General features: G+C 39.5%; 2 protein-coding genes across 2 annotated transcripts; one reads left to right on the forward strand and one right to left on the reverse strand.

Moving 5' to 3' along the window:
* Positions 1-1389: 1389 nt before the first annotated feature.
* On the forward strand, positions 1390-4235 carry LOC106295010 (protein ETHYLENE INSENSITIVE 3). The gene is made up of 2 exons (XM_013730759.1): positions 1390-1643; positions 2092-4235. The coding sequence occupies exon 2, from the start codon at positions 2109-2111 to the stop codon at positions 3951-3953; it is 1845 nt and encodes a 614-aa protein (XP_013586213.1). The 5' UTR covers positions 1390-1643; positions 2092-2108; the 3' UTR covers positions 3954-4235.
* A 1214-nt stretch (positions 4236-5449) lies between these two features.
* LOC106345056 lies at positions 5450-7365 on the reverse strand. The gene is made up of 3 exons (XM_013784323.1): positions 7171-7365; positions 6714-6943; positions 5450-6422 (listed from the first exon to the last, which is right to left on the reverse strand). Exons 1-3 carry the CDS (start codon positions 7363-7365, stop codon positions 5450-5452), a joined length of 1398 nt encoding a protein of 465 aa, XP_013639777.1.
* Between the last annotated feature and the right edge of the window lie 6786 nt (positions 7366-14151).

The raw sequence follows: 14151 nt of genomic DNA on the forward strand, positions 1-14151 counted from the left end.
AATTAGTTCATCAATTCAATCAACCAAATTCAAGTATGAGATTAATCAATCCTAGCAATCGGTTCTATGTGATGATAATCAGATTCAAAACATTCAATCACATAAACAATCAAATCAAATTTTGATTAGGGTTTGCATGGTATGCATGCGGCTAGGCTTTAGGGAATTCGGGTTTCAATTTTAATCAAGTAATAAGATTCAATTTAGGTTATTAGGGATTGGATCTATTGTCTTAGGGTTTGGTTCTTAGGTTTTAGTTTTACCTAAACCTCAAGTCGGGTTGAATGGACCACCGAATAGAGAAGAACGCGAGCTGATCGTTGCTGTCGGGTCGCGAACGGGTTGCTGTCTGTCGCGAACAGATTGAAGCTGAGATGAGTCGCAAACGGGAGCAAGCAGCTATCGGGTCGTGAACGTGATGACTATCGAACGGTATCGGGTCGCGTCGAGCAGGCTGAGATCGTGTCTCGCGAACAGGCTGAAGTCGCGAGCTGAGGAACGGATTGAGGTCGCGTGCTGAGATCGGGAACGCCTTGAGTATGGGGTTTTAGGTTCTCTATCATATTAGGGTTCGTCGTCGGGTTTAGGGTTTATCGCCGGGATGAGATTAGGGTTTTAGGGTTCGGACTTTATAGCTTAGGGTTTAGAGCGTAATCGTGCTGATAACGTGTTGTAAAACAAGAGAATATAATCTGTATGTTTATATCTTATTCATAAACATAAGGAGTCCTTTATATATAGACAATTACACCGTCATATAATAATGGAAAGACCAGAGAAAGGAAATACAAATATGAAAAGAGTATAAATCATAAAATAATAAAGAAAATGGAAACTAGGGTTTCTCTCTCTCCAGCTACCGGCTCTCTTTCTCTCTCTCTAGGTCGCGACCATCTCTCTCTAGATATGAACCGGTTATGGACCGGACCGGTTATGGATATCCCCAATATGATATATAACAATCAAAATGTTTTCTTCTCTCCTCAGATTAAAAATTGTATACTAGATGTCGGTGAAGTAAACTTATTAAAATGGTTTATTTGTAAAAAAAAAGGAATTCCGACCAATTTTAATGCAGTTATGGATAATGGATATATATTTTAAAGAAGATAATAAAAAAGAGGGAGAAATAACGGATTTTTTAGTTTCGCGTCAATTAATACTACGTGTGTGAAAAAACATTAAATTTGCACCGCGTAATATTTAATAAAAAAAAAGAGGGAACTGAACAAAACTTTTGTTACAGAAGTAACCCCAAACGAGGAGCAGTGAGTAGTGCCAAAAGGCGCTTTGTTAATTACTTTCTGAAATTATTTTTAATAAGAAAACTAAATGTCAATAAATGATCTTTTAAAAAACAAAAATATATATAAACCCACACTCTTTCTCTCCATGATCTACAGAGAGACTCCACAAAGAAACGCAAGTAACAAAAGTCGCTTTCGACCCACGTGATCCTTCGTCGACTTTTCTTCTTCTTCTTCTTCTCTCTTTCATCATCATCTTCATCTTTCTCGTCTAACTTTTTTATGCGATGAATTAGGGTTTAATTATTTTCTGTCATTTTCCCGCAAAACCAAGAGAAGAGAAAGGCAGAGATACCTTTTTGGTCAATTCTATTCATCTGCTTTGTTAATCTCCAGGTAACCAACTTCTTCTCTTCTCCAAATTTGATTTATTGATACTCTAGATGATGATGGGGGGGGGGGGGGTTTTGGTAGATCCATGGGTTTTGACTCCAGTTTATTACGATCTAACTCTATGTCTAATTACTAATTTTATTTTCCTGTTGAATCTCAATATCTTTGATCTATATCAAAAAAATATTTAGCGTTAAATTTACAATTTTTATTTCTTATTATGTCCTCTTGACAAATGATCCTTTCTATATTTAGATTATTATTTTTTGTAGTCGTTGATTCTGCTCTGTCTGAATTTGATACTCTCAAGTCGAAAAAACATAAGATCTGATGTCTTGTCTTATTACTTGATCGCTTCTGTAAACGATGATTGAATCCCACAAAAAAGCCCCCTTTCTAATTTTGGAATTAGGGTTTTGATTTGATGTATTGATTCTTACGTGTTTCCCAGGTTTAATCATACTCACGATGATGTTTAACGAGATGGGAATGTGCGGGAACATGGACTTCTTCTCCCCCGCATCTCTCGGGGAAGTTGACTTCTGTCCCGCGCCCACCCACCCCGAACCCGACTCAGTCGTCGATGACGACTACACCGACGACGAGATCGACGTCGACGAGCTCGAGAGGAGGATGTGGAGGGACAAGATGCGCCTCAAGCGTCTCAAGGAGCAGGACAAGAGCGGCAGCAAAGAAGGAGTCGACGCAGCCAAGCAGAGGCAGTCTCAGGAGCAAGCCAGGAGGAAGAAGATGTCCAGAGCTCAAGACGGGATCTTGAAGTACATGCTGAAGATGATGGAGGTCTGTAAAGCTCAGGGCTTTGTGTACGGTATCATCCCTGAGAACGGGAAGCCTGTCACTGGGGCTTCCGATAATCTCAGGGAGTGGTGGAAAGATAAGGTGAGGTTTGATCGGAACGGTCCCGCTGCTATAAGTAAGTACCAAGCGGAGAACAACATCCCTGGGGTTCGTGAAGGTAGCAACCCCATCGGACCTACTCCGCATACCTTGCAGGAGCTTCAGGACACGACTCTGGGGTCGCTTTTGTCTGCGTTGATGCAGCACTGTGATCCTCCTCAGAGACGGTTTCCTTTGGAGAAAGGAGTGCCTCCTCCCTGGTGGCCTAATGGGAAGGAGGACTGGTGGCCTCAGCTTGGTTTGCCTAAGGATCAAGGCCCTGCTCCTTACAAGAAGCCTCATGATCTGAAGAAGGCGTGGAAGGTCGGCGTGTTGACTGCTGTTATCAAGCATATGTTTCCTGATATTGCGAAGATCAGGAAGCTCGTGAGGCAGTCCAAGTGCTTGCAGGATAAGATGACTGCTAAGGAGAGTGCTACGTGGCTTGCTATTATTAACCAGGAAGAGTCCTTGGCTAGGGAGCTTTACCCTGAGTCCTGCCCTCCTGTTTCTTTGTCCGGTGGTGGAAGCTGCTCGCTTCTGATGAATGATTGTAGTCAGTACGACGTTGATGGTTTGGATAAGGAGACTCGCTATGAAGTGGAGGAGCTCAAGCCGGAGAAAGTTAACTTTGGGATGGCTGCTAACTTCCCTGTGAAGGAAGAAGTTCCATCAGAGTTCATGAGGAAGAGGAAGCCAAACAGAGATCTCAACGCTATGATGGACAGAACCATCTTCACCTGCGAGAACACTGGGTGTGCGCATGGCGATGTCAGCCGTGGTTTTCTTGATAGGAACTCAAGAGACAACCATCAGTTTGTTTGTCCACATCGAGACAGCGGCTTACCCTATGGAGCACCGTCCAGGTTCCATGTCAGTGAAGTTAAGCCTGTGGTTGGATTCTCTCAGCCAAGGCCAGTGAACTCGGTTTCTCAGCCAATTGACTTAACCGGTATTGGAGTTCCTGAAGATGGGCAGAAGATGATCTCCGAGCTCATGTCCATGTACGACAGAAACGTCCAGAGCAACCAAAACCAGACTTCTATGGTCACGGAAAGTCAACTGCTTCAACCAACGGTCCAGAATCACCAAGAACATCTCCAGTTTCAAGGAAACATGGTGGAAGGAAGTTTTTTTGAAGACTTGAACATTCCAAACAGAGTTAACAACCAAATGTTCTTTCAAGGGAACAACAACAACAGTGGGTTCAAGTACGATACTGCGCACACCACCAACAACAACTTTGAAGCTGCGCATAACAACGCTAGCAGCAACAGGTTTCAGCTTGTGTTTGATTCTCCACCGTTTGATATGGCCTCATTCGATTACAGAGATGATATGTCGATGCCGGGAGTAGTGGGAACGATGGATGGTATGCAGCAGCAGAAGCAGCAAGATGTATCCATATGGTTCTAAGTTCTTGGGGAATAGATTTCATCTTCTGGTTTATTTTTTATCTTTGGTGTTCTTACATTCTCTCTACAATGTAATATTTTTCTGGGTATCTCTCCGTCTCCGTCTCCTCGCTTGTAAGGGAGTCTCTGAAACTCTCTGTTACTGTGTGTGTCTTGGTCTTGGCTGGTGAAACTCTCTCATCATCAGCTGTTTTTAGTTTTATACACCCCATATGCTTTGGGGACGAACATAATGTAAGTTTTTATATTATATAATTTGGAGTCTCTTAATTATTTGTTGTTACGTGTGGTATATTGATGATTGAACAGTCTGGTGCGTGTTATAAAAAAAAAAGGAACAGTTTGGTGCGTCTCGAAACGACTTCAAGAATTATTTATTACAAGAGGATTATACTTACAATTTTACTCGAAAGCAAGCTAACGTGTGTGTTGAAGTGGCTCGTTGGTAATAGAGCATGGGTCAGTGCTCCTATTAACCAGCGATCGAACACAAAACACATCATATGAAACCAAACCAAAGAAAAAAAAAAAACAAATATTCTGAATAAAAGGTATTCTTAAATACCTTTTTTTGTCAATATTTTTATTACTTTATTACATTCAGTAAATGTCAATTATCTCAAATAACAATTTTTAAGTTTTTATCACAAAATAGTTCTCGAAAAATAATATAACCAAAATAGCATTTTTTATTTTGAAAATTTTAATTTTTAATTTTTATAAATTTGAACACATCCCAAAACCCAACCTCTTAACTATAAACCATTTTAGATTACTTAACCCTAAATGTATAAATGCATATTTATCCTTCAATGAAACATCTTTTGGTTATTTTCTTTATTATAGATCTGGTTTTTTTTTTTAAATAAACTAAAAACGACTATCCGGAAGAATTTCTTTTCAGTAAATACGTTATTATATACTTAATATTTGAAAAAACAAAATACGAATAACATAAACATTGAACAAACCTTTGTTAATAACCTGAACCACTTTGAAGTTTGGTTGATTAAATATTTTTTACAATAATATGACAATTGTTACTGAATGTGTTTGTTGCAAGTGGCTCGAAGTCGATGGTATTCGAGCATGGGTCAGTGCTCCCACCGATCACAGAACACGAGCACACACACAAACTCCATATGAAAAAATAGTTACTACTGATATAAGTAATAAGATTGGATTAATTGTTTTTTTTTTTGTAAAAAGACATTCTTAATATTAAAGCAAAAGACCGAAAACGTTTTACAGAGCATAGCCCAGTGAATCACATAAAGAACCTAGTTGATAAAGCCCAATAGTTTTATAACCCAAATAGTTTCCTTGCCCAGTTTAAAATAGCCCAAAAGAAATAGTATGGAAGTCGGGAAGTCATGAGAAGAAGCGATGAGAACGAGGACCTGCGATCGCGAGAGGGAGCGGTGTGATCGTAGGGATGATGTGATGCGATGTGATATTTGGGGAAGTAGCTAAGGTGAAGACAACGGGAGTGACGAATCATGCAAAGCGAATCCACCTTTGCATCATCTGCGAGGATCTCCTAGGGTTCAATTCTCTGAAGCTCTGAAGCTTGTTGATCAGTTGGCGATCAAGGAGTTTGAAGATACTATCGACAGATCGGAAAGTGTTAGAGTGCAGTCTAGCATTCCTCTCATTCCAGAGCCAATAAGCCGTTGCTTGCCAAGCCGTTAGTACCAGGAGACGATGCGATTTCTGTAGGTGAAGCGCAGTCATTTGGTTGAGAGTGTCCTCCCAGCCTCTCTGAGGTTGTATCTCTAGCCTTGAGGCGACCTTGCTCCATAGCTGAAAACTAAAGGAACAAGAGAAGAAGAGATGATTCCTAGATTCTGGCATTGAGTTGCAGAGGAGGCAGTTTGCGTCGACTTTGATGCCCCAACTTATCAACCTATCTCGTGTTGGGATTCTATCCAGGACCGATAACCAAGTGTGGAAGTTGTGTCGTGGGATTCCTCCTGAGAACCAGACCGCCTTGGACCATTGGACATCTGCTCTTTCCGCACAGAGGTATGCATATAATTCCCCCGTTTTGAATCGCTCTGAGACCTGACCATTGATCTCCCACTCGTAGTAGTCTTGGTCTTCAGTAAGTGTGATTGTCATAAGGTAAGCTTGAAGTTGAACTTGTGTCTCTATCCTTGCAGGTGGAAGGTGCCAAGATCCATTCCTGAACAATGAGGAGACAGTGGCATGAGGCGGTATTCCAAGACGTGAAGGCGAGTTGGAGAGATGATCAGATAGGCTCCCAAATGGCGTCCAATTGTCAAACCAGAACAATGCTGATTCCCCATTCTGTATTCTTAGCTTGACCAGCGGGAAGATCGTGTCTTTAAGCTTTAGGAGCTTGTTGACAAACCAAGAGAATGATTGCTTCGGTTTGGTGGTCCAGAAGTTGTGAACGGATCCTTTGAGGATAACCTCCTTGAACCATTGCACCCATACAGAGTCAGGCCTGAAGAAGAGCATCCAGATCAAGCGAAGAGAACAAGATTTGTTCCAATTGAGTAAGTCTTTTATTCCTAACCCTCCTTGACGTTTTGTTAGTACCACCTTCTCTCATGACACTCTTGCCGTATTATGCCCATCCAGTTGACCTTTCCAAAGGAACATGCTGCAGAGAGAGTTAATACGGTTGATGCAAGCCTTTGGTAGAATAAATGCGGAGCACCAGAAGGTAGTGATTCCCGCAATTACAGTTTTGATGAGAAGTAGTCTGCCTGAGAAGGAAAGTGTTTTGACAGACCAAGAAGAGAAGCGTGATTTCACTTGTTGAAACAGTGGCTCACAGTTGGATAGAGTTAGCTTTCTGGAATTGAGAGGAACCCCCAGGTATCGAAACGGTAGCGATCCAAGAGTCATGCCCGTGGAGGCCTGAATTGAAGCTAGCTCAGGTTCTGTCATACCGGAAGCAAAGAAGCTGGTCTTTTGCATACTGATAGCAAGACCCGAGCGTTGTTCAAACTCCTTAAGCACCTGCAGAACGTGTTGAACAGAGCCAATAGATCCATCTATGAATATCAACAAGTCATCTGCAAATGAAAGGTGAGTCAGTTTTGTTGATTTGCATTGAGAATGAAATTTGAATCCATTTTGCCTAGCTGCTTTGTTCAATATGTGAGATAACACATTCATGGCCATCACAAATAGATAAGGGGAGAGTGGATCTCCCTGTCTTAGGCCCCTCTTCCCTTTGAAAAAACCGTTGACTGATCCATTATATCCCACCATGAAACTCGTTGTGCAGATACACGCTTGTAAACGGCTGAGGAACTGGTGTGGGAACTGAAGTCCATGTAGACAGGAGAAGAGAAACTCCCACGAGAGTGTGTCAAACGCTTTAGCAATGTCGACTTTGATGGTAATTCTCCTAGCTCCTTTCTTCTTATGATATCCATTGATTAGTTCTCCCGCCAGAGTAGTGTTTTGGATGACGCTGTGAGATAGAAAGAAGAAACCGTTTCAAAGTCGTCTCCTTTGTGACAGTTTTCTTTCTAAGTAGTTCCTCTATGTCGTGCTTTGTATAAATTGTTCTATTTTTCATAAAGCTACCCATCATGGATCCAAAACAGAACAATATGAACATCATAGTCTTTGGTCTTTTCTGTCTGGTTGTTGAGTTCTTGTCTTGTTGGATTTCAGAAACTAAACATATTAAACTTGGATTAATTGTTATTAGAAGAAGATATACTAACAATTGTACTAGAAAGCAAACGTGTTTGTTGCGACTTGCTCGTTTGGTATTGGAGCATGGGTCAGTGTTCCCAAAGACCAGCCAGCGATCGAGCACCCAGACACACCAAACAGAAAGAAAATAAAAAGAAAATATATGATTCTTCATGTAAGGTATTCTTAAATACCTTTTTCTTTTGTTTAACATTAATTATTCCTAGTTTTTTCATTTTCTTTATCCACTCTATAAATAAACGAAATAATTCAGCATATATACTTACACCGGCTCTTCGAGAATTATTAGACAAAAATTTTGTTTTTACTGAAAACACCGTCGATCTTGATTCCCCCATCTTCTCGCTGAGTCCAGGAATCAGATCAAATGAAAAATAAACAAACACAAAGGTTAATAAATTGATTATGATCAGTAAATAGTGTTCAAAAGGAGATTGATACAATACAATCATATTATATCAGCAGTGACGTTTACACTTTACTATACAATCACTTTGCATTAGTTAAGCACTTAGTGCAACTGTGCATGTGCTTGTCGTCAAGTGGCTCGTGGGGTAGACGGTATGTATGGGTAAGTGAACGAGCGAACAAGTACACACTTCCGCGCAACAAAAGCACACAATCCATTCATATAAATGGTCCACCAGATAAGTGTTGTCTTTTGCTTTACTGCTTTTGATGGTCTTGTGTTTGTGTTTATTAGTTTGGTCAAGGCTAATCTACTTTAATTACCAGTTCATAAGCCTAGAGAGCAAGTTTCAGATGCTGAAGCGCTTTCTGGACTTAGCCAATACGTTGGCTTAATCTGTGAAGTCCCACTCTGCTTGTGTCGTTTTCTCCTGCTGAGTTTGTTAATGCCTTGATCCATGGGTTTGGGGAGACTTCTTTAGGCATCGATGATGCTTATGAAAATACACACATTTTGATGAAGTGGAAGGACGTTGATTTTGCTGTCTGCTCTGCTATGATGGTGGTTTCAAGTGATTGTTCATCAATGTGAGTTCTTTCATTACACATTTGCTTACTTGGTGAAAGACGTACGAGTTGAGATCATTGTTGAAAAAAATGGTTCTCATTTTGCCGGTAAGTTGGTCTCTTTTGTCTGCTCTTAATGCCTGGTTTTGGTTTTTGATTTTCATCCTCTAACCCTCACGAAAATTGGTTTCACACATGTCTCCCTTTTCTTATACGTCCTCAGTGCCAACAGGGTATTTTGAGTTTTCGTACAAAACTAATAATAAATGAAAATTCTAATAAATCAAATAAATATGAATGCACCTGCAGCAAACCTGGTTATGTCAGTGAATGTCAGTGTACAACCATTTCGTATTATTTTTCTGGATCTGTCTCTCTGTCTCCTCGCTTGCAAGGGAGTCTCTGAAACTCTCTGTTATTATAGTCCTGTTCGTTTGGTTGCCGCAGTTTTCGGCGTCAGCGGCGGCGGCAGCGTCAATGAGGACAGTTGTTGTTCGTTTCGCAGACGCTGACGCTGCCGCATACTATATCGCGACTGCAGATTTTATCGGCGTCAGCCGCAGGACGCGGCGTTCGGACGCGGCGACAGGCGCAGTTTCCTGCGTCAACGAAACAAACAAGAGTTGACGCAGAATGTTGACGCTGTCGCTGCCGCCGGTACCTGCGGCAACCAAACGAACAGCCCTATACTGTGTCTTGATCTCGGCTGCTGAAACTCTTACACATCCCATATACTTGGGGGACGAACATAATTTAAGTTTTCATACTATATATAATAATAATTTGGAGTTTATCTTATATTTTTGTTGTTATGTTTTATTTGTTATTTACAAAAAAAGAAAAGTGGGATTCGTGTCTTGGAACATTATTTATTGCAAGAAGATGGTAGTTAGAATTTTACTTGAAAGCAAACGTGTGTGTTGAAGTAGCTCGTTGGTAACAGAGCATTGGTCAGTGCTCCTGTTAACCAGCGATCGAGCACAGACACATCATACTAGACCAAACCAAAGAAAAAAAACAAAACTTTCGGGATAAAAGGTATTCTTTAATACCTTCTTTATAACCACTTAATTAATGAAAAACAAAATTCGGATAACATTGAACAAACCTTTTGTTAAGGACTTAAATTACTTTGAATTTTGGACTGGTTGATTAAATAATTTTTACAAGAATATGATAGTTGTTACTGAATATGTTTGTTGCAAGTGGGTCGTTGTTAGCTGAGCATGGGTCAGTGCTCCCACCAACCACGGAGCACGAGCACACACACACACTCCAAAAGAAAAGAAAAATAGTTACTACTGATATAAGATTGGATTAATAGTTATTAGAAGAAGCTGATACTAATAATTGTACTAGAAAGAAAACGTGTTTGTTACAAGTGGCTCGTTTGGTAATGGAGCATGGTCAGTGTTCCCTATGACCACCGATCCCTATGAGACCACCGATCGAGCACACACAAACACACCAGACGAAAAGAATAAAAGAAATAAATGATTCTTCATGCATGTAAGGTATTCTTAAATACCTTTTTCTTTTGTTTAATTTCCGTATCCACTCTATAAATGATAATTCATGTAAGTATATATGTTGAATTTGGTGGTAAGCATTTTAAAGAATTTTAATACAAGTGAGTTAGCATTTTAAAGAATTGAATAGCTTTTGATATTCTTAGCACTTTTAATGAAGCCTGATTAATTCTCTTCACTTGGTTTCCATTCATCCAATTGAATACCAAAGCTATTTTTAAAATACAATTATTTTGCAAACACTTGCATATGCTTTGGTATTCTTAAAAAAAATAAAAAAATCAAGATGCTATTTTGTTCAAAAACATTAATGCCATTAACATCACTAGGGGCGGAGCTCCGCGCAAGCGCGGGGACGTTAGCATAACCGAGATTGTGGAATTACAAAGTGTTGATGGTGATGGTTTGTAGAGTTTGAGTATAGATGTAAGGGTTGTAGAAGTGTTAGGAGTTGTTTTAAGAGAAGAGGATTGGTGTATTTTTATTATTATGCTTAGTGCAGATGTGGAAAGTTATTCGGTGGGAAAAAAATATTGATTTAGAAGAAAACGTAGCATTGAAAACATGAAACAGAGAAAATCTTGAAATGTCTTGAAGAAGCAATGCATAGCAACTGAGAAATATAAAGAAACGGAAGCAGAGTTTGGTTCACATTGTTTTCATTTGAAAACATTACTCAGTTGAGTATTTGAGACCATCTTTGTCCGCTTCATTTGCTGACGTATAGGTGGCAGCAGCGGAAGTTGATGATTCCCCATATTCCATTTTTCTTTTTTTTTTCCATTGATGGTTAAAATCTGTAGAGTGATGTATAAGTTATGTAAAAAATATGAGACATATGTAAACGTTTAGAATAGTTAATACTATAATACCTCCTTGTTTGGAAATGGCGCTCATTCCAGAGACGGTGAAGGTAGGGCCGTCGTCTGTTAAATTGTCTGTCGTCACATTTAAATGATAAATAAATTTTTGGCCTTCAAGTTCTGCAATACATTTTGGGAGTCTATTGCATAGACGACGATTCACCTGAAGTACGGTATTGGTTTTAGTGAGTTTTAGAGTTTGAAGAAAAGGTGGATTGTAAGAAATGAAACCTCATCATCAAGTAGAGTTGCTGCATCTTGTTTAGTAAGCTTCATCATCTCCTTGTCGAGCACCAAGAAAGTGGCATAATTTTCACCATCATCGACCAATAATTCAACCTTGTACCTGTATTAGACAATCATATGTATGATCAGAATCTAGAAAAGACTGTCTGTTTTATGGAAAGGCATTGTTAGTTTCTAACCTGACAACAGTGGTGGCATTGGTATCATGACACTGGTCGCAGGGGTGAGATGTGGCTGAGTTTCCAATTTCTTTCCCGCAGTGAGTGCAAGAGACATAGTACCAGCCCTTTTGTGCGACAACCTCAACAATCTGAGCTATGCAAGTAAAATAAGCTTCATGTGTAATAAGAGACTGTGAATATGGAGCTCCATTTATTAAAATATGAAAAGGTTCAGAGATTTAAGACGTTGGTGACAGTGTATTACAAACCTGGCTAGAAGAGTTGGAGAGGAACTTGCTGAGATCTCCCGTTGGGCTAAGTTCTTTGGTAGTGATCACTGTTTCTGCGTTGAGACTTGGTAAGTCCTCTCCTACTGCATCGCTAAGACTGGAGTCAATGCTGTGACCACCATAACAGACTGTGCTCTTTACCAAAAGCAGTTTGAACCAAAATTTTTAAAAGATCTTACGAACCTCCAAAGATTTTCGGATTCACAGTTGTGACCACCATAACAGACTGTGCTCTTTCGCCTGACCTGATGTGTCCCCGAAAGGTTGCCGCTGCTTCATCCCATAAGGACAGATACACCACAACATTACTGCAATAAAGTTGTTTCAATGACAATGCCACGTTCATAAAAGTTTTTCAGATAAGTTTTTGTTACGGTTCGATGACGAAGCGGACAACAACTCGAGCCATCACTGTAGCGTCCAAAAGATCGGAACCTTGGACGGAACGAATCATGCCTACAACATCTGCAACGTGAAACACATATACTGTCTCAGTCTCAGACCATAATTAAGACAATTTTTAAACTGAATAAAATTATTTCGAGAATAATATATAAGAAATAAACCTGGGAGTTCCAAGTTCGTGTTAGCAAGTGCTTGAAGATGCTCAAACTTCCTGAGCATGAATTTCTGGAGGTTGATAATGGGAGCATTGACCAGGACTTCATCACTGGTTGTAAAAAAAAATGTGACCAAAACAGAACTGATGAAATTAATGGAATCAAACGGTTGGTCTTTCTCAAAAAGTTTGATCGTAAATAAATGGAACAGTACCTGCTCATCAAGGAAAAGCAAGGTGATTCCCAAGAATTCACCTTGCTTCTTAATGTTTCTGGAGTCCCAACATCGCAGGAGGCGAGCCACGACGAACTGAGCAGATCGACCCAGGCGGAGATCGTCGAACGATGTCGGGGCAACAACGGCGGGAGCGGAGGAAGCCATCTTTGAGAGAATCTTTGGAAGCTGAAAGAAGAAATTTTAACTGAGAGTGATTGCGAGCGATCCCCACAGCCTTGTCCATCTCCTATTTATAGAATAAAGAATAATCAGACGAAGAATACCGAAACGTTACAGAGTTTAGTGTAATTAAGACAGAGTTAAAGAATACATCGAAGGTGGAGGAAGGCAAAGAGATGAGAATGGTTGGCTTTACAAAACAACTGAAACAAAATCGGCGACTTCAACAATGGAAGAAGAACAGGATGATGCCCTAGAACAAAACGCGTCGTTTTCTTTCAATGATTCCCATGGATTATTCAATAATACAGGCCCAACCCCAACTAACAGCCCAAAATCATATAATCAAACCAAACGTAAATCACTCAAACCAAACGTAAATCAAATCATATAAATCACGCGAGACCCACACACAATATACCCTTCCAAATAAAACAGGAAACATGCGGAACCCACAGACATTAAAAGGAATCTGACGTGGACCCTCTAGGAAGAGAGGAAAGTCCCTCATTATATATATGATTTCCTAAATAGAGTTTATTTAAAAAATAATTTGGTTGTTGAAGTGGGTTAATGGAACATTATTTTTCAAAAAAAAATGTAAACTCATAAAAGCTTATTCAGAGACATTGATTTCATATCCCTAACTAAGAGTCATTTTCTCTCTTTTTATTATTGACTAAATACAAATTCAACAATTTATCAATCACTAATTAATTTTGGGGCTCCTTTCTTTTTCCTTCCTAAACTTTATGCCACAAGCATTGCATAGTCTGAAACACGTTTACCAATTAAATTAATTTCAATAATGTATATTGTATGTTGATCAAGCAGCGTAATTAATATTCAAACCTGATTAATTACTTGAAATGTTTTGAGATTAGTTAATGACATTACCTTGGGATCAAGAGGACCCCTTCGCCACATAGGAGTGTCAATTGTCAACTGCATTCCAGCGTAATTAACATTCACCAATGTAGATCATTTCACCAATTTCCATTTCAACTAATAAGTACAGTATATGTTTTGACCATAAAAGTTGAAAGTTTGACTCAATTTCTATAATATGAAGTAAAAAATTATGTATCATATCAACTTCAAAATTTTAGATCATGTCTAAATATGGTCTACTTGAATATTTTATTATTTTAATAAAAGATTATAAATAATTAAAAGGATCTAGTGCTAGTTTTTTTTTTTTGTCAACGATCAGTGCTAGTTGTTGAAAGATAAACTTGTGGTTGGATTCTCTCAGCCAAGGCCAGTGAACTCGGTTTCTCAGCAATTGACCTAACCGGTATTGGAGTTCCTGAAGATGGACAGAAGATGATCTCCGAGTTCATGTCCATGTACAACAGAAATGTCCAGACTCCAGAGCAACCAAAACCAGACTTCTATGGTCATGGAAACTCAACTGCTTCAACCAACGGTCTGATATTCCGTGTTTTTAACGGTTTTAAACTCGTTTTGGAGCAA

This window comes from Brassica oleracea, chromosome C5 (genome assembly GCF_000695525.1).
Source record: "Brassica oleracea var. oleracea cultivar TO1000 chromosome C5, BOL, whole genome shotgun sequence".
Lineage (NCBI taxonomy): Eukaryota > Viridiplantae > Streptophyta > Magnoliopsida > Brassicales > Brassicaceae > Brassica > Brassica oleracea.